Source organism: Myotis yumanensis, unplaced genomic scaffold (genome assembly GCF_028538775.1).
Source record: "Myotis yumanensis isolate MYYU_CA2020_CCGP unplaced genomic scaffold, mMyoYum1.0.hap1 SCAF_10, whole genome shotgun sequence".
Lineage (NCBI taxonomy): Eukaryota > Metazoa > Chordata > Mammalia > Chiroptera > Vespertilionidae > Myotis > Myotis yumanensis.
The window spans coordinates 82730391-82754231 of record NW_027223761.1 but is presented as its reverse complement, the minus strand read 5'-3'; the positions used below and the strand labels follow the sequence as shown (position 1 = coordinate 82754231).

The window sequence follows — 23841 nt, the reverse complement described above, 5'->3', positions numbered from 1 at the left end:
GTTACACCCAACAGGGCTACAATATTTTATTTAGACTAAAATGAATTACTAACTAAAGAGCAAATATGGACCATGAGTTAACAATCGTTTCCTACATAGTTAAAAAACCATAAAATTAAAATGCATCTACCTACAAATGAATATACTATACAGAAAGACAGTGTTCAGATGTTATCTCAAAAAGGTCAAGCCAATTAACTTCACACTGTCATTTTTTTCCATAAAATTCTTTAAAAAGTATCTTTTTACTGGTTTGAGAAAGATAGAAAGGGAGAGAGTGAGAAAGGGGGGCGGGGCAGAGAGAGGGGAAGAGAGAGAGAAAGAAACATAGATGACAGAGAACCACTGATTAGCTGCCTCCTGCACACCTTCCACCAGGGATCAAGTCTGCACCCTGGGCAGCACTGCCCTGACTGGGAATAGAACCAGTGACCTCTCGGTGCATGGGACGATGCTCAACCAACTGAGCCACACCAGCCAGGGCCATAAACAGTTTTAATACAAAAATGACTTCAATATGAAAGTAATTTTCAGAGAACTCAGATGAAAGCCAAATAAAACGAACCACTTAAGACACTGATCTTCTGAAACAAAGGGCTAAAACAACCCACACCTTTTTAGGTATTTAAAGCCACATGACATTTCTAAATATAATACAAGTCATCTTTTAATGCTTATCCCGTCTCATCTTCCACCAAGAGCACAGGAAACTAACTTGGCACTGGAAAAGTTGGTAGTTGGCTGCAAAGACATACCACAGATGTGTAGCTCCCTTGGTCCATCTTCCTCCTGACCCCTTCCAGATCTAAAGGCTGCTGGTCCTCCTGCTTGCTGACTTCAGTGAGCACAGGCGGGTCCGGGCCCTCCGGGGAGCTGCGGGAAGGTAGGCTCTCCTCTGTCTCGGGGTTTAAGTCTGGAGGCTTGGCAGCCTGTTGCCAGGAAAGACAGGTTCACTAATCTAACACTGAAAATGAGGCATGTAGGCAAATTCTATAAAAATTAATAAAGATGGGACTGATTCATATTATAAAACGTAAAGAACATGGAAATAAGAGATTTCTCCAATTACAGAAAAGGAGAAGTTAAAATGAGCCAGCTATCTAGGCTAATTTAAGATTTTGCTTGGTAAATTCCAAGCCTAGTATGAAGAAATAGAAACTGCCCGGCCAGCGTGGCTCAGTGGTTGAGCGTTGACCTATGAACCAGGAGGTCAGAGGTTCGATTCCTGGTCAGAGCACATGTCCAGGGTGCGGGCTTGATCCTCAGTAGAGGCCGTATAAGAAAAAGCCAATTGATGATTCTCTCTCATCAGTGATGTTTCTCTCTCTCCCCCGCTCTCTTCCTCCCTGAAATCAATAAAAATATATTACCCCACCCAAAAAAAAACCCCAAGAAACTCTCCAGTTGCTTTTGAGTAAGTCATAAATGGCAGCTAATTTTCTTTTTTTTAATATACTCTTTTTTGTTTGTTTGTTAATCCTCACCTGGGGATATTTTTCCATTGATTTTTAGAGAGAGTAGAAGAGAGGGGAGAGACAGAGAGACACATTGATGTGAGAGAGATACATCGACTGGTTCCCTCCCACACAAGCCCAACCAGGGCCAGGGATCAAGCCTGCAACCGAGGTGCGTGCCATTATCCACAATCGAAACAGGACCCTTCAGTCTGAGCCAAACCAGTAGGGCACACCTAATCGTCTTGCTTAAAAAAACTAAGCTCTATTAAAGAGAAAGCAGCAGCCTAAGTCTGAATTAACGTTCCCATGTGGTTCTGCCAACCATTACACCTGTGTTCCCAATGACTAGTATAGATGTACAGTCCACAACTTGTATGGCTACATAGTAGCAGTTTTCAAATTGTACCCTGAGGAGCCGCAGGGGTTCCCCAGAGCCAAGGCATCTCTAGCCCCTTACCATCTGAGATGAGGCCACCATGCTCTCTCTCACCTCGGTTACAGAACTGCCTCTTAGCGACTCTCTTGCTTGGGTTCAGACGTCGCCAACCCTTTCCCTCTCTCCAGTCAGAATAATTTTTTTTTTCCTGAAAAGCAACTCTGATCAGGTTACTCTTTTTATTTTAATCCTCAGCATAGGATATGTGTTTTTATTGATTTCAGAGGGAAAAACCAGAGAGGAAGAGGGAGGGAGCGGGAGAGAAAGGGAGGGAAGGAGAAACAGCGAGAGGGAGAGAGAGAAACACCAGTCGGTTGCCTCCTGAACTTGCTTCAACTGGGGATCAAGTCTGCAACCTGGGCATGTGCCCTGACCGGGTATGTAACCTACAACCTTTTGGTGTGTGAGATGACGCTCCAGCCAGAGCCACCCGCCAGGCTCGGTTCCTCTTGGGTGAAGGCCTTCATTGACTCCCCGTAGCCTTTCGAGTATAAAGTCCAAACTTCTTATAACAGTAAGGCCTTTGAAATATGCCTCCTTCCTATTTCTTACCCCAAAGAAGGACCTACTCTTTTTTAAATGTTTTTATTTATTTCAGAGAGAGGAAGGGAGAAGGAGAGAATGAGAGAAACATCAATGATGAGAATCATCAATTGGCTGCCTCCTGCACACACCTCACTGAGGATGGAGCCCGAAACCCCAGCATGTGCCCTGACCGGGAATTGAATGGTGACCTCCTGGTTCATAGGTTGGGGCTCAACTACTGAGCAACACTGGCTGGGCTAGAAGGTTCTATTCTTGGCTCTAAAAATGTTTTTAATGATTTTAAGGTCAAAACAAATCACCTAAATGACTGAATGAAGCAAAACTAAATGAAGCAAAACTTTTTTTTAAAAAGGAAAAACTCCCAACCAACCAAAAACCATTCTGGAAGTAAAAGCCACCTAAGAACAAACTCTCAGCACCCAAATGGAGACATGGGCCTACCTGTCGGTAGCGTAACAAATGGCTGGTGGTCCGAGAGTTCAACAAGGCCGTCAGCACCTGCTTCAGGGAGCTCTGCAGCGCCTTTTCGAGGGCCAGCCGCCACTCCGCAGGGTGCCGCACGGTACAGTTCACACACGTGTAGGCCACGCTTTCTGGCAGACTAGACAGAATCTCATACATCTCATCTGGGAAAGCAAACACCTACCATCATAAGGTGCTTTGAAGAGCGGGAGAGGGAAAGAGGAGGCTATGCCACTGCACTGCAGAGAAAGCTGTCAGTTAGAAACAGCACTGAGACTAATGTCCCCTGGGAACTCGCACCTACTGCTCTTCAAAGAGACGTTATCAACACTAATCCAGACTCTGTTATCGCAGGATCCATAGGTCATGGTGCCCGCAAAGGACAGCAAGTAGCTTTTTCAGAGGGACATGTTCAAGATAAATGGGCACAAACTCCACACACTGTTGTTGAGTCTAAAGACCAAGAAATTAATTACAAAAATTCAAACAACACTGCCCTAACGTTTACACTGGTAGGACTCTGGGGGCTGTCAGTGTAGCTATGAGAAGAAGGAAACGGTAATAAGAAGACTCCAACCTTCTGTACCTGAAAGGTTCTCACATTTGGAATGGACCCAGCGATCACATTTCCCACACTGCATCATCTTGCTCTCATAGTCGTCATCGTCGTAACACTTATCGCAGAGCGGGCAGAAGTTTCCTGAAAGGAAAGCAGCGTGTTCCGCTAAGTGCGTGTTCACGCACCACTGAATCCCCAGGCCTGGACTTCTATATGTGAACCTGATCTAGCAGGCAGGAACCGCCCGGCCGGAATGGTTCAGTGGTTGAGTGTCAACCTGGGAACCAGGAGGTCAGTTTGATTCTGGTCAGGGCACATGCCCAGATTGCCGGCTCAATCCCCAGGAGGGGGCGTGCAGGAGGCAGACAATCAATGATTCTCTCATCATTGATGTTTCTCTCTCTCTCTCTCCCCCACTCCCTTCCTCCCTGAAATCAATAAAAATAAATAAATAAAATGCAGGAACTACTTAATACATGTCATCATGGACCTACCAGGGAATGTGCACACACCTGGAAAGCAGCAAGATTATCCTGAGCTCTTAGAACAGGCCACTAGTTCTCTAGGCTCATTATTACAGGTCATGAGACAGATTTTACAGATAACACAATAGAAAAAGAATGGAAGAGAGAACTTTCTCTTAAATATTCCAAAGAAATGCTTAAATTTAAAAAGAGATGAGGGTATGGGAGTAATTTACACTTTTCTTTATTCCCAGGGCTTTTATAGAATGCTTCTAAATTTCAGCACAATAAAATACCTTCACTAATTTGCTTTATCCATGTATCCCCTATTATTTATTTTTCACTTAATAGACTATAGAGAATAAGACTGTCCTTCTCAAACTCTTCCAAAATATTGAAGAGGCAATACTTCCTAACATATTCTATAAAGCCAATGTAATCCTCATACCAAAACCTGGCAAATATAACACACACAAAAAAGAAAACTACAGACCAATATCTCTGATGAATACAGATGCAAAAACCCTAAACAAAATACTAGCAAATAAAATACAACAGTACATTCAAAAAATAACCCATTATGATCAAGTGGGGTTCATTCTAGGGGCACAAGGATGGTTCAACGTATGCAAATCAACGGAATACACCACATTAACAAAAGAAAGGATAAAAATCATTTGTATGATCTTATCAACACTTGCAGAAAAAGCATTTGATAAGATACAATATCCATTTATGAGTAAAACACTCAATAAAATAGGGATAGAAAGAAAGTACCTCAACATAATAAAGGGCATCTATGATAAACCCTCAGCTAATATCATGCTCAATGGTGAAAACTGAAAGCTTTTCCCCTAAGATCAGGAACAAGACAAGGACGTCCACTCTCACCACTCTTATTCCACATAGTGCTGGAAGTTCTAGCCAGAGCAATGAGGCAAGAGAAAGAAATAAAAGGCATCTACATAATAGGGCAGGAAGAAGTCAAACTGTCACTTTTTGTGGATGACATGATTCTGTATATAGAAAACCATAAAGATTCCACCAAAAAACACTAGAAACAATAAATAAATACAATCAAGTTGCAGCATACAAAATCAATGTGCAAAAATCCATTGCCTTCCTGTACACTAACAACAAAACTTCAGAAAAAGAAATAAAAAACAAAACCAAAAAACCAAAAAACAATTCCTTTTGCAATTGTAACCAAAGGAATAAAATACCTAGGGATAAACTTAACAAAAAATGTGAAAGACCTATATACTGAAAATTACAAAGCATTATTGAAAAAGATAAACAAAATGGAAAAATATCCCGTGCTCATGGATTGGGAGAATCAATATAGTTAAAATGGCCATATTACCCAAAGCAATTTACAGATTTAATGCAATCCCTATCAAAATACCAATGTCATTTTTTAAAGAAATAGAACGAGAAATCATTAGATTCGTATGGAACCACAAAAGACCTCAAATAGCCAAAGCGATCCTGAGAAAAAATAATGAAGCTGGAGGTATCACACAAACTGACTTCAAATTATACTACAGAGCTACGACGATCAAAACAGCATGGCATTGCAGAAAAAGACACACACATCAATGGAACAGAATAGAGAACCCAGCTATAAAACCACATGTATATGGACAGATGATTTTCAACAAAGGAGCCAGAAACACACAATGGAGTAAAGATAGTCTCTTCAATAAATGGTGTTGGGAAAACTGGAAAGCCACATGCAAACAAATGAAACTGGATTACAGTTTCTCCCCATGTACAAAAATTAATTCAAAATGGATCAAAGACCTAAATATCAGACCCAAAACAGTAAGTTACATCGAAGAAAATATAGGCACCAAACTTAAGGATATTGGTCATAGAGAGTATTTTATGAACTTGATCCCAAAGGCAAGGGAAGTAATGACAAAAATAAATTAATGGGATTACATCAAACTAAAAAGCTTCTGCACAGCAAAAGAAACTGACAACAAAACAAAGAGGCAGCCAACCAGATGGGAGATATTTGCAAACAGTAGTTCCTACAAAGGTTTAATCTCCAAAATATATAAAGAACTTCTAAAACTCAACACCAAACAACCCAATCAAAAAGTGGGCAGAGGACCTGAACATACACCCCTCCCAAGAAGACATACAAACAGCCAATAGATATGAAAAGATGTTCAACCTCACTAGCAATTAGGGAAATGCAAATCAAAACTACCATGAGATACCACCTCACACCTGTTAGAGTGGCCATTATCAACAAGACAAGCAACAACAAGCGCTGGAGAGGTTGTGGGAAAAGGGAACCCTCGTTCACTGGTGGTGGGAATGTGGACTGGTGCAGCCACTATGAAAAGCAGTCTGGTGATTCCTCAAAAAATTAAGAATTGAGCTACCATATGACCCAGCCATCCCACTCCTGGGTATATACCTGAACAACTCGAAATCATGTATTCACAAAGATATATGCGCCCCTATGTTCATTGCAGCATTATTCACAGTGGCCAAGACATAGAAACACCAAAGTGCCCTGCGATAGAGGACTGGATAAAGAAGATGTGGTCCATATACACAGTGGAATACTATTCATCCATCAGAAAGGATGACATAGCGCCATTTGCGATAACATGGATGGACCGTGAGAACATTATGCGAAGTGAAATGTCAGAAAAAGCTAAGAACCATCTGATTTCACTCCTATGTGGGATATAAAACTGAAACTTGTGAACACAAACAGCAGTGTGGTGGTTGCCAGAGAGAAGGGGGCAGGGGGAGAAGGGGGCCTAATATATGGTGACAGAGGATTTGACTGTGGGTGGTGGGTACACAGTGCTATATACGGTCTTGTAACATAGAAACCCACACCTGAAACCTTTATGTTCATGTTGACCAATGGCACCCCAATTTAATTAAACATAAAAGAAAATAAAGTAAAATGGTTGCCTCAGTACCACATAAAATCATTTCTGAAACAATCAAATATCTATGTACCTCACTTTGGGAAATAATGGCTCAGAGAATTTCTTTGTGTTTAATTAACTTTTATAAAAAAAACTACAACTACTTAATTCTTCCCATAACCTAATAAAACATGCCTAGTTGCTATAATTCTCTGTGTTCAAGAAAGACCAGAAACTTAGTAAATGTGCCTAAATGGAAACCTTGAAAAGACGTGTAAGACATATATCTTATTCCACTTGAGTGTTCAGTTCACCTCCCAAACATCAAGAACAACATCCAAAATCCGACAAAACTCTTCTGGGAGGTACCTTTAGCAAAGAGTTTGGCACAGTCGTGGCACAGTGAGAAGTCGTGGGACCACTGTGCATCCCAGCCTTTGCCTGGGGTGGTAGATCCGCAGCTCTTGCAGCGCACACACTTGGTGCAGATCTGGAAAGGAAGGAAAGAAATGCAGTAGAATTTCTTGTCTTTAGTAGCTCCTCTGATTAAAAAAGATCACAAATATCTAGAGGTGACTTCTCTACTGGGATGGCTTTTTCTAATAACGAGGCCAAAATAATTGTTACACTGACATCCTCAAGCAAGGACATGCCTATTATAGGTCACCCAAGCCCACAGTTGCATGGCGATCCTCTCTGAAACAGCACACTGTGCGCACTCACCCAGACTTTCTTTTTCTTTGTAGGTTTGGTGGGGTAGTTAGGTCCTAGGCACTCAGGGTGATAGCTGTTTCGGCACTTATTACATTCCAGCAGCTGCTGTAAGAAAAACATCAAGGCAAGAGGATGGGCGTCACCTCACCGTCACTAAACACCTGTCGCTGCCTACCTCATTTCATCTTTATCTCCAAGTAAGTATGGCACATCCATCTAGCAGGCAAGTTTCCTCATAAATTACTCCCCATTAAAGCCCATGAATTTATTTCCTGCCAAAGGCACTCAGTGGTGAATATCCTTATCACGTAGACTTGCCTTATTTGGGGGATTTTATCCAATGCCACGTCTTATGCAAGATCCCCAAAATTAAAACACAAAAATAGGCAACTGATTATACCCAATCAAATAGTCAAAACAGACTAAGCCAAGAGAAAAAAATAGATGCAAAATCCTAAAGGAAAAGGCAGGAATGGAGACAGAGAGCAATCCTCCAGGCAGTTCTATTGCTTAGCCGTGTACCTTTGTGGCTTGATGCTGCCTTCCACACACGTGACAGAACTTGCAGCGACGGCAACACCAGTTTTCCAGCTGGTCCTCCAGGGGGCGCTCGTTCTCCTCTAAACAAAACCTATGGAAGGGCTCACAGCAGACTTGGCAATACACAAACTGGGGAAAGATGGAGAGAAAAGTTATAGAGTAGCATGCAGATATATCAGCCGAATCCTACACACATCCTCTGGGAGTTAGGAGTACGGTGCTCTCTGTATTTTATTCAGCATATAGTCATTAAGCAATCAGTGTATTTTTCAACAGCACAATACAGGGCGTTGCAGGAGATAAAGGGAACTAATGTGGGAGTAATAAAATTATAAAGTAACAAAATAAATACAATTCAAGACTTCATATGATGTGCTAAGTGACATAAGATAGCTATAAACAAAGAGCTATAGGGATGGTGTTAAAGATTTTCTACAATATTCTAAACAGTTTTAGGTTGTGGCTTATCCTTTCCGTGTCTAATTCTAGAAATAAATTATTTTCATATCGATATTTTTAAAAATTCCAATGAGAGTGACCCAGAATTTTCTTTTTTTAAAATATTTTTTATTGATTTTATTGATTTCAGAGAGAAAGGAAGAGGGCGAGAGAGAGAGAAACATCAATGATGAGAGAGAATCATGGATCAGCTGCCTCCTGCATGCCCCACACCAGGGATTGAGCCCACAACCCAGGCATATGCCCTGACCAGGAATTGAACCATGACATCCTGGTTCATAGGTCGATGCTCAACCACTGAGTCTTGCCGGCCGGGCCAGAATTTTCTTTTGCCTAAAATAATTATTGGGACAACTGGTAAAATCTAAATAAGGTCCATAGATTAGATTATAATAATGTACCAATGTTATTTCCTATTTTTAAAAAAATATTTTTATTGATTTCAAAGAGGAAGGGAGAGAGAGAGAGACAGAAACATCAATGATGAGAGAGAATCATTGATCGGCTGGGAATTGAGCCCCCAACCCGAGCATGTGCCCTGGCCAGGAATTGAACTGTGAGCTCTTGGTTCGTAAGACACCAGCCAGGCCTTATTTCCTGATTTTGGTAATTATAATATTTAGAGGTAAAATGGCACATGTCTGGAACTTGCTCTCAATTTTTTAGGAAAAATATGTCTACTTATATAAAAATGGATGTATATCATGTCAACATAAACATTTTTACAACGTGCATGGTGGGAGACCCCGCCAGGCACTGGCTATATTGTCAGAGGCAATGAGGCCGCGCACCATCCATCCTCCAGTTCCGGCTTTAGGAATTCTGTGGGATTGCTGCGCACAGCCGTGCAATTTAAATTAGAGCAACTACACTCTGAAAAAAACATGTTTTATCACAGAAGTGTAAGTCCCAGTGCTTAAGTAATTCCTGTGGGTAGCATATGTGTGAATACAAAGCATTTGATTAGGTAAAAAAAGAGGTACAGTGCCCCCGGGCACTTGCAGACTGAATGTTCTTAGTTTCAATGACATCTAAAGCAGCCCTAGCCCTAACCGGTTTGGCTCAGTGGATAGAGCCTCAACCTGCGGACTGAAGGGTCCCAGGTTCGATTCTGGTCAAGGGCATGTACCTTGGTTGTGGGCACATCCCCTTTAGGGGGTGTGCAGGAGGCAGCTGATCGATGTTTCTCTCTCATCGATGTTTCTGACTCTCTGTCCCTCTCCCTTCCTCTCTGTAAAAAAAAAATCAATAAAATATATATTTAAAAATAAAAAATAAAAAAAATAAAGCAGCCCTAGCATAAACAATACTGAAGGAAACCCTTCTATTTATTATGTATATACATATAGAAAGGTTTGTTTTACATATGTGCTAGTGGCCCGGTGCACAAAATTTGTGCGCAGAGGGTGGGGGTTACCTTAACCCAGCCTGCACCCCCTCCAATTGGAGACCCCTTGGGGGATGTCCGACTGCCAGTTTAGGCCTGATCCTGCAGTCGGACATCCCTCTTGCAATCCGGGACCACTAGCTCCTAACCACTCGCCTGCCTGCCTGATCACCCCTAACCACTCTGCCTGCCGGACTGATGGCCCCTAACCGCCTCCACCTGCTGGCCTGATCACCCCTAACAGCCTCTGCCTCAGCCCCGCCACCATGGCTCTGTCTGGAAGGATGTCCGAAAGGTCTCCGAAGGTCTCCTGGTCTAATTAGCATATTACTCTTTTATTAGTATAGATAGTATAGATCATACATACACATACATACACACACACACACACACACACACACACACATATATGTGTGTGTGTGTACATACATTTACATATTTGCCAATTTATCCAGTTACATTCATGAGATAAATGCCTAGAGCACAATTGCTGGGTTAGAGGGTATACCCATTTAAAACAGGGGGTAGTACCTGCTGCCTATCAATAAAACAGAATCCTATATAATCAATACATACATACATACATACTTCCAAACAGCCCTCAAAAGAAAGGCTGTAACTAATTTAGCTTTCCACCAAAGAGAGTGCCCATTTCCACAGGATCCTTTTTGTATCATGCAGTTCCCCCTTTATATCATGCTTTCATTCCCATCAGAAGGCTCAACGCCTCCGGCCACAGTTTTTATTTCTCATTTCATGCATTATATACTCCTGTCCTTAAGCCTATTTCTTAGTGGGTGTTATTCCTTTTTGTTACTAATTGTTAAAGAGCTCTTTAGAGACAAGGGGGTTTGGATATTCAATATGAAATCACCATCTAAAGCATCTCTTTTCTAGAGGAACACTGTATTATTTTTCTCTATGTTTAAGCATCTAGCAGAAAAACCAGGCCTCCAGTCAAGAGTAAACTTTTCTCACTCAATATCTTTGTTACTCTACTATGAAGCAGATTCCTTCTTAAAATCTCTAAAACACTTCAAAAATACTAGCATTTCGTTAACTGGTTTATTTTTTAATCTTCACCCGAGAATTTTTTATTGATTTTTAGAGAGTGGGAGAGGGAAAGACAGAGAGAAACATCAATGTGATAGAAAACACATCGATTTGTTGCCTCCTGCACGGGCCCCAGCCAGGGCCCTGGGCCAGGGAGGAGCCTACAACCGAGGTACAAGCCCTTGACCAGAATTGAACCCGGGATAAGGTCTGCAGGCCGACGCTCTATTACTGAGCCAAACCAGCCAGGGCTCATTAACTGGGTTAAACAGGGGGTAGTACCTGCTGCCTATCAATAAAACAGAATCCTATATAATCAATAAAACAGAATCCTATATAATCAAAGGCCAGCGACCATAATGGCGTAACAGCCAGAACGACTGACTGACCAGTCACCATGAAGTAAACTGACCACCTCTTGGTCCCTCCCCCAGCCCGCAGGCTCCAACCACTGGATGGCAACGGGGAAACCATGGGGTACCGGGGTGGGTGGTGGCGGGGCAGGACGAGGGACTGGCGAGCAGGCGGAGGGCAGACCCCGTGGTCCCGACCCCTGGCCTGCAGGCTCCAATCAGGGCGAATGGGGAACTACAGGGAACTGGGGTGGGCGGCGGGGGGCGGGACTGGGGACTGGCAAGTGGGCAGAAGATGGCCCTGATCGCAGGTTAGGCCTAGGGACCCTACCCACGCACAGTTTCGTGCTCTGGGCCTCTAGTGTAATGATATTTTCAACAAAGAAAACTAATCCACATTACACGCCAGGCACAAGCAGCAGCCTCACCTCCACGTGCCCGCTGCTGGCACAGAGGAAGCACACCACCCTGGGTGTGATGGGGAGCGAGGTCAGGATGCCCAGGCCGCCCATCTCCCACACGTTCTCGGCCTCACAATCCTCCTGCGGAGAGAGAACAACCATTTATCAAAGTTTTGCAATGACACAGCTTTGGATTGAAAATAAGGTTAAAAACGGTAAAATGCGAATGCTACAAGAACGTCAAGCATACTTCCTTCAATGAGTTCAAAAACAACTGCTGCTTTAAAGAATGTTACTATCAGATACAAACTGTTCAAACAGTCACCTCTTTATGGGTTTAACTCACGCTAACTATAATGCACAATAACACTGGCCTGAATTCCCGTTAGCTTTACTGATCCAAGCTATCATCATCCTTTGATAATTCCCACGGGAAAGAACAATTTCCTCAGACACTATTCTCGTGTAAATGCACTTTCTCACTCACAAACAGGGGCCAAAGCTCTCACAACACGTGAACCTATCTGCTGATGGTGGTTCTTATTCATTTCCCCACTGTGTGCTGAATTTCCTTGCTTTCAACACCTCTGGTGTCATCTTTATCTTGACTGAGTCAAGAACACTGGCTTCTGATCAAGGTCCCACAGCCATGTATGGTGGTTACAAATCGGAAGGGTATCTCGGCGGCCAGGGGAGTCCCAGCCCCACACTAGGTGCCCAGCCCAGGGTTCCAGGGCTGGGAAGAGGAGGCCCCGTAACTTCTGGCTGTAAAAACCAGCGAGGACTGTGGATGAGCGAGCCACAGGCCGCTGGAGACCCAGGTGTTCTTCTTAAAGGGCCTGCACACAGACTCATTTCCCTCTGAGCTCCACTGTGCGGAGTCCCCCACTGCAGGTGCAGGCGGTACCATATCTGCCTCTCCATCAACTTGGCTAACAAGTTTGCCTGCCCCAGCGACTCCGAGAACCTTGCCCATCCAACCTGCAGGCACGCCAAGACGGTTCCAGGGCTTTTCCATACCAGCGGCCTGCCCTTGCTCATGCTGCAGACTTTCCTAAAATCTCTCAAAGGGTCCACAAACCCCAAACAAGCAGCATCTGGCCTCAGCAGGCCCCATACTTGCTGCTAAGCAGCCCCAACCTCAGCAATAGCAGCCGCTGAACTCAGTTTACAGCTCAGCCTTCTCCCAGGCATCTCCACGCCAGGCACAAGGAGCAGCCACCAGATCATCTTGTTGCTCATGCCGGATGGCTCCAGGCAGGGTAGAGGCAGCAGCTGACCTTGGTCAGCACCTCCCAGGAGACCCCAACACCAGCACATCCAGTGGACAACCTCAGACCACATGGAAGCACCACCCAACCGCCAGCCCATTCAGGGGTAGGCTGGGCAGGCACCAGAGCCCCGCGGAAGGGAGTCCTGTTCCATGGGGTCGGCGACTGCACAGCAGCCCCTCCGCTGTGGTCTCCACAGCCTACCAGTCAATCAGCCTGGGGGCACCTACCTCCCACTGATGTACCAATAGCAATCAAGGCTCCACTACCACAGGGGCACACACAGCCCACACAGGGGCACAGCAGAGTGCCTTGCTCTGGTGCCCAGGGAGGCCGCACCACCGAGACACCTACCACATTAGGCCGTTCCACCAAGACCAGGAGACACAGCAGCTCTACCTCATCAACACACACGGGGAGGCTGCCAAATTGAGGACACAAAGAAGCATGTCCCAAGTGAAAGAACGGAAAACTCCAGGAAAATAATTTAACAAAATGGAGACAAGGAATCTACCGGATGCAGAGTTCAAAACACTGGTTATAAGGATGCTCAATGAACTTAGGGGAAGAGCAGAGGAACTCGGTGAGAAACAAAGAGATAGTAAACATGAATGAGATAGAAAACATAAAAAAAATACCAGTCAGAAATGTAGGATACACCAACTGAAATAAAGAATACATTATAGAAAATCAATAGTAGATGAAGCAAAGCATCAAAACAGAGATTTGAAATATAAGGAAGCAGAAAACACCCAACCAGAACAGCAAAAAGAAAAAAAAAATTCCCCTAAATGAGGATAGTGTAAGGAGCCTCTAGGACAGCGGTTTTCAAACTGTGGGTCACAACCCCTTTGGGGGTCGAATGACCCTTTCACAGGGGTCGCCTCAGACCATCAGAAAACACATATATATAATTACATATTGTTTTTGTGATTAATCACTATGCTTTAATTATGTTCAATTTGTAACAATAAAAATACATCCTGCATATCAGATATTTACATTATGATTCATAAGAGTAGCAAAATTACAGTTATGAAGTAGCAACGAAAATAATTTTATGGTTGGGGGTCACCACAACATGAGGAACTGTATTAAAGGGTGGCGGCATGAGGAAGGTTGAGAACCACTGGTCTAGGACAACTTCAAGTGAGTCAACATTCGCATCACAGAGGTGCCAGAAGAAGAAGAGAGAGAATAAGGAATTGAAAAGCTATTTGGAAAAAATGACAGAAATTGGGGGCCATCTGTAACACTGTAACAATAAAAAAAAAAAATTGACAGAAAACTTTCCTAACCTAGTGAAGGAAACAGACATACAAGTCCCAGAAGCACAGAGAGTCTCAAATTAGTTTAACCCAAGGAGGCCCACACCAAGACACATCATAATTAACATGCCAAAGGTTAAAGACAAAGACAGAATCTTAAAAGCAGCACGAGAAAAGCAGTTAGTTACCTACAAGAGAGCGCCCATACGACTGTCAGCTGACTTCTCAACAGAAACTTTGCAGGTCAGAAGGGAATGATAAGAAACACTCAAAGTGATAAAAAGCAAGAACTCCACAACCAAGATTACTCTACACAACAAAGCAGAATCGAAGGATAGACAAAGAGCTTTCCAGAAAAGAAAAAGCTAAAGGAATTCATCACCACCAATGAGTATTACAGGAAATGTTAAAGGTCTTCTTTAATAAAAAGAAGAAAAATGCCAAAACCGGTTTGGCTCAGTGGATAGAGCGTCGGCCTGCAGACTGAAGGGTCCCGGGTTCGATTCCGGTCAGGGGCATGCACCTGGGTTGCGGGCACATCCCCAGTAGGAGATGTGCAGGAGGCAGCTGATCTATGTTTCTCTCTCATTGATGTTTCTAACTCTGTCTCTCTCCCTTCCTCTGTAAAAAATCAATAAAATATATTAAAAAAAAAAAAAAAAATAAAAAATAAAAAAAAAAAAAAAAAAATAAAAAGAAGAAAAAGATCAAAGTTTGAATACTAAAATGGCAAGAACTATGTATCTATCAACAATTACTTTACATACAAAGGGCTTAAATGCTCTAATCAAAAGACACAGGGAAGCTGAATGGATAATAAAACAAGACCCTTACATATGCTATCAACACGAGACTCATGTCAAATGGAAATACACAGAGAAAATAATGAAAAAAGATATTTCATGAAAATGAAGCAAATAAAAAATGCTGTGGTAGCAATACTTATACCAGACAAAAGAGACTTTATTTTTTTTCTTTTATTATTTTTTTTTTTTAATGTATTTTATTGATTTTTTACAGAGAGGAAGGGAGAGAGATAGAGAATTAGAAACATCGATCAGCTGCCTCCTGCACATCTCCCACTGGGGATGTGCCCGCAACCCAGGTACATGCCCTTGACCGGAATCGAACCTGGGACCTTTCAGTCCGCAGGCCGACGCTCTATCCACTGAGCCAAACCGGTTTCAGCCAAAAGAGACTTTAAAACAAAGATTTTAACAAGAGACAAAGCATTCAGCAATTCCTATTCTGGGTATTTTTCTGAAGAAACCCAAAACACTCAATCGAAAAGACATCCATCCATATATTCACTGTGGCATTATTTACAATAGCCAAAGTATGGAAGCAACTTAAGTGCCCATCAACAGACAAATGGATGAAGAAGAAGTGGTGAATTTACACAATGAAACATGACTCAGCCATAAAACAGAATGAAATCTTGCCAATTACAAGGACCTAGAGGGTACTGTGCTGAGTGAAATAAGTCAGACAGAGCCAAATACCAGATGCTTTCACTTGTACGTGGAGTCTAAAGAACAAAACAAACAAAACAGAAACACACTCATAGATGCAGAGAATATTGTGATGGTTGCCAAAGGAGAAGGGGACTGGGGGGGTTAGTAAAAAAAGTGAAGGGATTAAGAAGCACAAATTGGTAGTTACAGAACTGACACAGGAATAATACTGTAATAACTATATGGTGCCAGATGGATACTAGATTAATCAGGGTGATCACTTCCTAAGTTACAGAAATGTCTAATCACATGGTCGTACACCTGAAGCTAACATAATATTCAAAGTCAACTGTAAATGAAACATAAAAAAACTATTTTAAAAATATAAAGTCCACGACTCGATATAGTATGTGGTCACTAAACACTTTTACCTTGAAGTCCACTCTGATCCTGTGGACTCCATCTGCTGGGAGCTTCTGCTTAGAGCTGCTGCCGTTGGAGAGCGCGCTGAGGATGTTCAAAGTGCCTGCGCTCTCCTGCTTGCTGACGGGAGGCGGTTTTTCCTTCAGGGATAGAAAACAAATAAAAAACAAAACCACACTCTACTTGTCTTCACTTTTTAAAAAATATTTTTAAAATTGATTTTTAGAGAGAAAGGATGGGAGAGAAACATCAATATGAGAGTGAAACATCGATTGGCTGCCTCCTGCACGCCCCACACCGGGGATGGAGCCTGCAACCTTCTGTGACCAGGCCCACGCTTAATCAAGTAAGCCACGGCGGACAGGGCTTGCCTTCACTTTGCAATAGAAAATAATGCAAATGACAAATCTAATCAATAAAAGGGAAAATGTTTCCAACACAAGTATCCTATAGAAATAGTAAAGTACTTTTCAAAAAAATTTTTTCATTAAGGCATTTTATTTGCATGTATGTAATTACATTCCCAGAAAAAGAACCCCAGTATTTTCTCTCCTGTGTGTTTTCATCTTGCTTCTCTGTGGTCCATGATGCCAGCTGAAGTGGTCAGTACAATGAAACCAAACTTATGGGACAGGAGCAGGTTATTCTGCAATTTTTCTGGATCTCCCAGTTATACATCAAATTTGGGCTGATCACTCCACAATTGTTCAACCTGCCCATGAGGTTCACAGCAATTTTCCCAGCTCTGTGATCATCGATGATTTCAAATTTGCCAATGGAATCATGCTTCATCATCACAGGCAGAAACCGGACGATGACTCTGGAGCGTGGCCTAATAAAAACCTAGCATTTGGCCCTGGCGGGTTTGGCTCGGTGGATAGAGCGTCGGCCTGCGGACGGAGGGTCCCAGGTTCGATTCTGGACAGGGGCACATGCCTGGGTTGCGGGCTCGGTCCCCAGTGGGGGGCATGCAGGATGATTCTCTCTCATCATTGATGTTTCTATCTCTCTCTCCCTCTCCCTTCCTCTCTGAAATCAATAAAAAATATTTTAAAAAAATAAAAACAAAAAACCTAGCGTTTGCCTCCCTTCTTGGCATCATGGATGCTCATCAGACAGAACAAACATGTGTACCATTGTGATGGCATGGGAAGAACCAGAAGATTTTTAAAGATCTCTATCCACATCATAAAAACAGTGCACACAGGGAAGGATGGTGATTACAGACAAATATTGCTAAAGGATGTTGAGGGCAAAACACTATTCTACTACGCAGCCTATAGCATACACTTGTAGGGTCACAAGGAAATAAAACAAGGGGAAAGAGACAAAAAAAAAAGGTATGAGCTAAAGCCTAAATTCCATTGCCACCTGCGAAGAAGCAAAAACGTGGTTTCATCCACTCAATTACGTCAAGAATAAGGCTCTTTTCCTAAAGAACAGAACATACCCCTGAGAAATGGCAAAGAAACACAGCTCTCACCTTTTCTTTTGGTTTTTGTTTTACAGGAATACTTGGGCGAGGAGCCACTTTTTTCTGCTTGCTTTGCTCTGGACCTAAAAAATTCAAAGTAAATCGCAGTCAGAGGCTACTGCACTCACAGTTAATGTTAAAGAGCAATGACTACTTTAGGACTGATTGGCCTGGAAGAAGAGGCTATTGGAAAAAAGAAAATAACTTAAACTCTAGGCATTGAAGAGGAAATTAAGACAGTATCTCCAACTTAATTGTTTTTTGGCTTCTATTTCTTTATTACTATGCAATGGTTAAAAGCTAATTTTCTTACACTGAAGATTTAAACATATCTATTTCAGGTTTTGCAGGTTTCCAAATGCTGTTTAAGACATCGGTCCTTTGTGCTAGTCCTTCTGGCTCGGCGGCTCCCTGCCGGCCTCACTCACCTGAGTCCGGTGGTGGGGGCTGCTTCTTCTTGGGCTCGCTAGGAGCTGCCTTGGGGACGTCTTTCCTGGGTGGCGCTGTGCTGGGTGGTGGTGGTGGGGGCGCTGGCGCTGGCTGGGAGGCCTGCTTGCTGGACTTCCTGGAGGCTGGAGTGGTAGCTTGTTTGGGTTCAGGCCCCGGAGCAGAGGCGGACCCGTCCTCGCTCTTCTCGTCTGCGTGCTTCCGAGGGGGAGGCTCACTGTTGCTTTTCTTGGGGACAGGGTCCTCGCGTGCTGATGGGGTGGGCTTCTGATTGGCGTCCACTACGCTCTTCACAACACTGTTCTCTTTACTACTCTCTTTCTTTTCACTGGTCTTGGACTTTTTCTCTTTCTTTTTCACAGCTAGGGGAAAAACATGATTATCTATAAGCAAGAAAAATTTTACTTAAAATAGAAGTATAGGAATGTAACAATCTTATTCTCAATTTCCCACAGCTAATGTTGACACTGAAGAGGCTCAAGCAAGTTAAGCTGGTCAGGTAAAAGAGCTATACTTTCATTGCTCTTGGAAATGGAAGAAACTGTAATCTTTATATGAATTTTAAAAATGCTTTTTTTTTTTTTAACGGAAAATTTCAAACAAACTCCAAGGTAAAGGGACAGTAAAATGAACTCCCAAGTACTCATCACCCGGCTTCAACAACCTCGACTCCCTGGGAAAGAGTAGTCCTTAACCCGACTGGTGTGGCTCAGTGGTTGAGCACCAACCTATGACCCAGAAGATCTTGGTTCAATCCCCAGTGTGGGGTGTGCAGGAGGCAGCCGATCAATGATTCTCTCTCATCACTGATATTTCTGTCTCTCTCTCCCTCTCCTTTCCTCTCTGAAATCAATTTTATACATATATATATATATATATATATATATATATATATATTTAAATAGTAGTACTTAAAAAGAAACCAAACCAGTCTTCCCTTTACACTAGATGTGCACAACTATCTGGCATTAAAGCAAGAAGCATGCTGGGGAAGAGCTCTTGACATCACCTTTTGCTTGCTTCTGAAGATAGGCTTTGGAAGGCATCCACTGTAGATTCTGACACTTTCTCATCCTAGGAGAACAAGGGGATCATAAAGTGAGTGGCACTTAGAAGAGAAGCAACTCGGACAAGTGTTAATTTGTCTGCAAGAACCAGGGAATCTTTATACGGGGCCAATGTGAGAGCTGAGAAAAGGATGGCCATTACACAGATGAAACCGGAGCCTCCGACGCCTTCAATCAGTGACTGTGCCTATCTTTATGTCCTAAAAGGAGCAAATACCAAATTATTTTTTAAATGAGACTCAAATTTCTTAAAAGCTAGTACAAAACAATCGGTTGATATTTCTTATACTCAAATCAGTTCTGTTCCCTTATGACAGCGGTTCTCAACCTGTGGGTCGTGACCCCTTTGGCGGTCGAATGACCCTTTCACAGGGGTCACCTAAGACCATCCTGCATATCAGATATTTACATTACGATTCATAACAGTAGCAACATTACAGTTATGAAGTAGCAACGAAAATAATTTTATGGTTGGGTCACAACATGAGGAACTGTATTCAAAGGGCCAGAAGGTTGAGAACCACTGCCTTATGAGATTAATATTCATTTAGAATAACCTGATTACAAAATGGACTAAAGTTATCCAGCAAGTCCTCTCTGCCACCACAATGCTATAGGTCTATATCAGGGCTTTGATATATATATATATATATATATATATATATACACATATATATATATATATACACACACACACACACACACACATATACACACACACACACATACATACACACACACACACACACACACACACACTAGAAGCCCAATGCACTAAATTCGTGCAAGAGTAGGTCTTCCTTCCCCTGGCTGCCAGCACCGGCTTCCCTCTGGCACCCAGGATCCAGGCTTCCCTCACAGCCCTGGCTTTGTCTGGAAGGATGTCTGGTCTAATTAGCATATTACCCTTTTATTATTTTTCATATATATATATATATATATGCGCATACACACACACACACACACATTCTACCCCTCAATTTAATGAAATTCAAACTTAATCTGAAGTATAAAATGTAACTGAGTCCATTTCACCCCCAAAACTTGGTATAATTTTACCTTTTTGCTGATCTGTGAATTCTCGCTCCTTCACGTGAATGAGACTGAGATAAGATTCTTGCTTACAGCCAGACTGACTAAACCAAAGCACAGAACCACCTGCTGTCTCCTGGAGACTGCCTCCCTGGAAGTGAGGAACGCAGCACTGCTCCCATCGGTTTTACAGAAGTCACTTCCACGTTATTCATTCAGAAAATGTCTACTGATAAAACCTACTCCTGATTCCAGGTACTTTGAGATGCTCAATTCCCAAAAAGTCTGTCTGTGCAACTCTTCTGATCCACTTTAGACCAACTGCCCAGAGGGTGAAAGTGCACCCACAGACTGACCGAGAAAGGGAGAAAAGATCATCACAACGTCCATATCACAAATCCCACAGGCGTGAAACTATCCCGAGAGACAGCAAAGAGACATAGGCAGATAGCACCAACACTTCCCGAAAGCCATAAAGATAAAGGGAATTTTGGTTAACCTGATAAATAAGCCTAAATTTGTCAGTTTTCAAGTAGAAAGCCCCTCGAGCTGCACTGAGATGGTAGCCCCGAAGCACACGTGGCTATGTAAATTAATTAAAATAAAATTTGATAAAAAATGTAGTTCCTCGGTCATTCACATTTCAGTCGCTCCACAGCCTATGGGGCTAATGGCCAGCACAGTGCACTGAGCAGCTCAGAGCACTCCCAGCGCTGCAGAGCATTCTACTAGTCAGCCTGCCCAGAGAGCTTCTTATTTAAAGCACAGCTCGGCCTGGCCGGTGTGGCTCAGTGAATAGAGCGTTGGTCTGCGGGCTGAAGAGTCCCAGGTTCCATTCCGATCAGAGCACATGCCCAGGTTGCAGGCTTGATACCCACTGTGTGGGGTGCAGTAGGCAGCCGATCAATGATTCTCTCTCATCGTTGATGTTTCTAGCTCTCTCCCTTTTCCTTCCTCTCTGAAATCAATAAAAATATATTTTTAAAAATAAAAATAAAGCACAACTCACACCTAGCCACACTGCCCAATCCAACTGTGCAGCTAACCTTGAAACCCAAGAACTGAGTACAACCACGTTCAGTTTTTGGATTCATCTTTGCAACGAATCGAGCACAAGCAAACCCCTTCACGGAGGGGAGGCCGACCCTCCGAGCAGAGTCCACTCACTTGCAGCATTGCTTCTTTATGTTGCGGCCACCGAACTTGGGCTTGTCCAAGCAGTTAGTACAGACACCACAGTCCTCCGGCACCTGGCAGCCGGGACACTGCCCACACCGCCTGGAGCGCCGTCCCTTCTTCACGGGGGGCTCCTGGGGCGCCTTGTTTCTGGTGACGGGTTTGATTGGTTTGATGGGTGGAGCCAGAGGTTCGGCATCTTCTGAGCCAGCGATTGAGGACTTGTCTGTTAAAGAAACGCATCGTTAGTTCTGAGGGAGGATCTGATTCCTTCTAGGGAGCAGAGGTGGAGATCTTCAAAGTCATTTTATATCATTAGGTACATTCAAACTTTGTTTTCCCTGGGTCTCCAAAAGTGAAATGGAATACATTAAAAAGCAGCATATGCAGAACTCAAAGCCTGTTTAAATAATTATTTAAATGTTATTAAATGCCTATAAACTTGTAGCTTAAAGAAAGCAGAAATCCAAATACTGAAAACAAAACATAGTCTAACCCAGCCGTGGGCAAACTACCGCCCGCGGGCCGGATCCGGCCCGTTTGAAATGAATAAAACTAAAAAAAAAAAAAAAAGACCATACCTTTTATGTAGTGATGTTTACTTTGAATTTATATTAGTTCACACAAACACTCCATCCATGCTTTTGTTCCGGCCCTCCGGTCCAGTTTAAGAACCCATTGTGGCCCGCGAGTCAAAAAGTTTGCCCACCCCTGGTCTAACCCGAAGTTCAAGAAAATGAACTGACTGCTTCAGAGGACTGCCTACACTTCTACATTTTAATGAGCAGTTACCCATCATCTAAGAGCTACAGGGTGACCATGAGAATGAGCCTCACTAACCCCCAAACACATGACTGACCCCGGGCCCCAGCTGCTGAGCCCTGAAATCCATGGCACCGAGTCCCTCACCACGGGAGGCCTCCCAGGCAGGGAGCATGGCAGGAATGCTAAGGCAGACCTGTTCCTGGGACACATTCCTCTAGTGGTGAGCTTTTGCTCAAGGACTGTCTTGCCAAACCTTTTTACACTGCATGGCCGTCTAGGAAGGTTGTGCCCAAAGATTCCCTCCCTCCTTCATTGACTGACAGCTCTCCCAGCCTTCCCTGGCTCCCTCCCCATTGTGCCTCACAGACAGTTCCTCATAGAATACTTGTTCATTGAACCCCCACCCCTTGCCATCTGTTTTTAGAGGATCCAGACGAATACATGATGCGATCGCCAGCCTACAAGGCACCCCAAGAATGATCAGCAGCGGATCACCTGGGTGCTAGGACTTCAAGGCTGACATCTGGACCTACCATCATTCCCCATGGAAGACAAGATCTTTTCTCGTTCTTCCCACGGTAAGGCACTCAGGGTGGGCATGTCATCAGGAAACACAGCGCGTTTCCGGCCAAGGGCAACAGCCGCTCTTCTGCAGACGTGTTTAATCCGGGGTCCTCGCACAGAGGTCTCTGATGAATCACTTTCTTGACCCTAAATAGGAGGTGAGCAAAAACAATCACACATGTTGACAATATAACTAAATGAAGCCAGGGTATTTTGGGCTAACTTATTATAATCCGGACTCACTCTAGTTATTTCCAGCTGATAAGCCATATCAATTTGCAGGAATCAACTACCTCTGCATCCTAACATTGGCAGGAAAAAGACAGAAATCAACTAAGTTCCTATTCCCAATTATACTATTTCTTGAATATTCCCCTCAAAATTCAAATTGCCGGTATATTATCAAGTTCAGCCTAACCACAATTTCCTGTATTTCCCTGATCAATAGGGAAGTAGGAGGAAATAACCTATGAATGAAGTATAAAAGACTCCAAACGGAAATGCCTCCCATTTTAAAGAGCCACTGCTCTTGTCACTCAGAGGCTAACCAAAAAACACCTACAATGGTGTCAAAGGAAGTCCCTGCTTGAACTCTCAACTGGCAGAATTCGTAGAATATGCCCCAGGTTGAGTAACATTAAAAACCTAGGTCTGTGTTCACTGCAACCTAACTTGAGATGTTGGCATAAATATGCATCTACTACATGACAATTTTTTAAAAGAACCTAAAGATCAGTATGCTTTCTCAGAAAAGACCAGTGCCTAGTTTACCGTGTAAAAAGAAAAAAAAACCCCAAAACCCCACAATGCTGTTCTTTGTAAAAATATGTTTGTCTTCATCTTAGTAAACTCAATTCGACAGCTTTTCTGTCCCACAGCCTAAGGCCAAAGGCTTCTCAGGTGTATTCTGCACACACCCTCTATTCATGTATTTATTTATTGCTCTAAGCACCGTACCCCTTAGAATAGCGGTTCTCAACCTGTGGGTCGCGGCCCCTTTGGGAGGGGTCGAACGAGACCCTTTCACAGGGGTCGCCTAAGACCATCGGAAAACACATATATAATTACATAGTGTTTTTGTGATGAATCACTATGCTGTAATTATGTTCAATTTGTAACAATGAAATTGGGGGTCACCACAACATGAGGAACTGGATTAAAGGGTCGCG

General features: G+C 43.2%; 1 protein-coding gene across 3 annotated transcripts in view; it reads right to left on the bottom strand.

Moving 5' to 3' along the window:
* Window positions 1-23841, bottom strand: part of KMT2A (lysine methyltransferase 2A) — a 90956-nt gene that overhangs the window by 30403 nt on the left and 36712 nt on the right. For all 3 annotated transcript variants that reach the window (XM_070426173.1, XM_070426174.1, XM_070426172.1), the window contains 13 exons: window positions 22642-22819; window positions 21335-21569; window positions 19078-19142; window positions 18050-18430; window positions 17631-17704; window positions 16156-16287; window positions 11759-11872; window positions 8061-8207; window positions 7548-7643; window positions 7194-7314; window positions 3488-3601; window positions 2881-3065; window positions 756-929 (listed from right to left, as the gene is read on the bottom strand). In XM_070426173.1, the coding sequence (XP_070282274.1) occupies window positions 756-929; window positions 2881-3065; window positions 3488-3601; window positions 7194-7314; window positions 7548-7643; window positions 8061-8207; window positions 11759-11872; window positions 16156-16287; window positions 17631-17704; window positions 18050-18430; window positions 19078-19142; window positions 21335-21569; window positions 22642-22819 (2016 nt within the window). The remainder of the gene's footprint in view (window positions 1-755; window positions 930-2880; window positions 3066-3487; window positions 3602-7193; window positions 7315-7547; window positions 7644-8060; window positions 8208-11758; window positions 11873-16155; window positions 16288-17630; window positions 17705-18049; window positions 18431-19077; window positions 19143-21334; window positions 21570-22641; window positions 22820-23841) is intronic.